The sequence below is a fragment of the Trachemys scripta genome, chromosome 3 (assembly GCF_013100865.1).
Source record: "Trachemys scripta elegans isolate TJP31775 chromosome 3, CAS_Tse_1.0, whole genome shotgun sequence".
Classification (NCBI taxonomy): Eukaryota; Metazoa; Chordata; order Testudines; family Emydidae; genus Trachemys; species Trachemys scripta.
In genome coordinates this window covers 166,940,198-166,941,930 of record NC_048300.1, presented here as the reverse complement: position 1 = coordinate 166,941,930, position 1,733 = coordinate 166,940,198, and the positions used below count along the sequence as shown (strand labels likewise).

Sequence of the window (1,733 nt, the reverse complement as noted above, 5' to 3'; positions counted from 1 at the left end):
CCACAGAGTCCCTATTGCACTTCAGAGCCCTTTAGCTTTGGTCAGTGTCTTCGAAAAGTAAAGCACCTCCCTCTTGCCTCCATTCCTTCAGTTGGGATTTCCATTTCTGGTGGCTCCTCTTGGCTTACAGAAGCCCACCATTTAAAATCCATCTCTCTTCTTCTTTAGTCAGGTGGTCCACTGGAGAAACTACATCTCTTCCAATCAAGTGTTCAGTCTATGGGGAATTCCACGTTGCCCCAAACAGGTTTCTGGGAAGAGAGAATTTATTCAAAGACCTTGCTGTCAAAAAAAAACTATTCCTCAACTATTCAATGTCAGGGGCCAAGATTGCTTTGCTGCACATTTCCACGCATGTGTGCCAGGGTCTTGCAAGCATATGGAGGTTCTAATCCACTGAAAGGGGATTCAACTTTTCCAGTTGGACCCTAAGAAAGATTTCAAATAGATAATAGACTGGAGAATATGGAAACAAAGGGGAAAATCAAATATTTTTCCACTACTGTGCTTTACAAAGGTAGTGAACATTTTTGATCTGGAAGAACAGGAATAGATATTATGAAGTAACCTTTCTGAAACAGGAATTGGCAGAATGCAGAATATTTGCTGAGGCCAGTTTTAATTTGGGGTTGCCCAGAATCAAGATAATGGAGTGTACAGAAGGGTAGGCAGCAGCTATAAATATACACACCATATATTTCCATTCATCATTGAAATAGGATGGGTTTCCTATTGGGAATGTTGAAGCCACATAATAAATATTGTAGACGATGAAAAAGGACACCACAGATTTAAGAGCACGCATATGGGCATCCGTGTTGGGGTTCCTGAAATTTTGATTAAGGTCTGAATTAAGGTTCATTTTCCTGATGTGTCTCCAAAGGGATATGATTAACAGAACAGATGAAGCAATAAATAAGACAAGGGGGAAAATAGATCCTACACTGTGTATCAGAAAAGTGAACTCCAAAAGGTTCTTTATCTTGTCTGACATCGTGCTATTTGTTGATAGACGATCTGTGGAGTTGTGAGAGGATACGCAATAGGAATAGCTGAACAATGTAAAAGCAACTGTGGTAACCAAGCAGTAAAGCACAGAGCCCCAAAGCAGCCATGGCACCAGTTTGGAGATTTTCAATTTTAAACAGCTGAAGAGGGACTGGTTGAAAGTGGCAATCTTCACACAGTAGAACACAGAAAGGCAGCTTGCAAAACAGAGACTCACTTGGTTTATGAACATCCAGATAACTAGGTAAGGCTGTAGTGTTTGAAACCTATCAAAGATATTTTGATATACCTTAGATGAAATATTGTTTAATGTCACCAAGAATTGTAGGCAAAATCTGGAGAAGGCCAGACTGGTTATGATCTTATCATACGAAGACAATGTTCTGCTTTTGGCCCAGTCGATACAATTTAAGGCAACAATATATCCATTTGCAAGAACTCCCACTGATAATTCTATTGCTGAGATGATCAGATAAAAAATAGCAGCAGGATCTAAAGACTTTTTCATCCTTAATTCTCTGTTTGTAGCTCACTTCTCAAGACTTTCCAGAAGACTTGGTTTAGAAGACATCAGTTCAGAAGGCTTGGTTTAGAAGACTGTTCATGTCGGCTCATGAATATACAAAGCTTAGTCCTTTTCGCATAGGTTCAAAAGCAGGATGAAAATTAACTTTCACCTGTTGTTCATATATAACCAGGTCATTTCATGAAGATTCAAATCTGGC

General features: G+C 39.5%; 1 protein-coding gene across 1 annotated transcript; it reads right to left on the bottom strand.

Annotated features, from left to right (window-relative positions):
• Positions 1–556: 556 nt before the first annotated feature.
• LOC117875518 (taste receptor type 2 member 40-like) lies at positions 557–1,516 on the bottom strand. The gene has a single exon (XM_034766901.1). The coding sequence runs from the start codon at positions 1,514–1,516 to the stop codon at positions 557–559; it is 960 nt and encodes a 319-aa protein (XP_034622792.1).
• Positions 1,517–1,733: the final 217 nt, after the last annotated feature.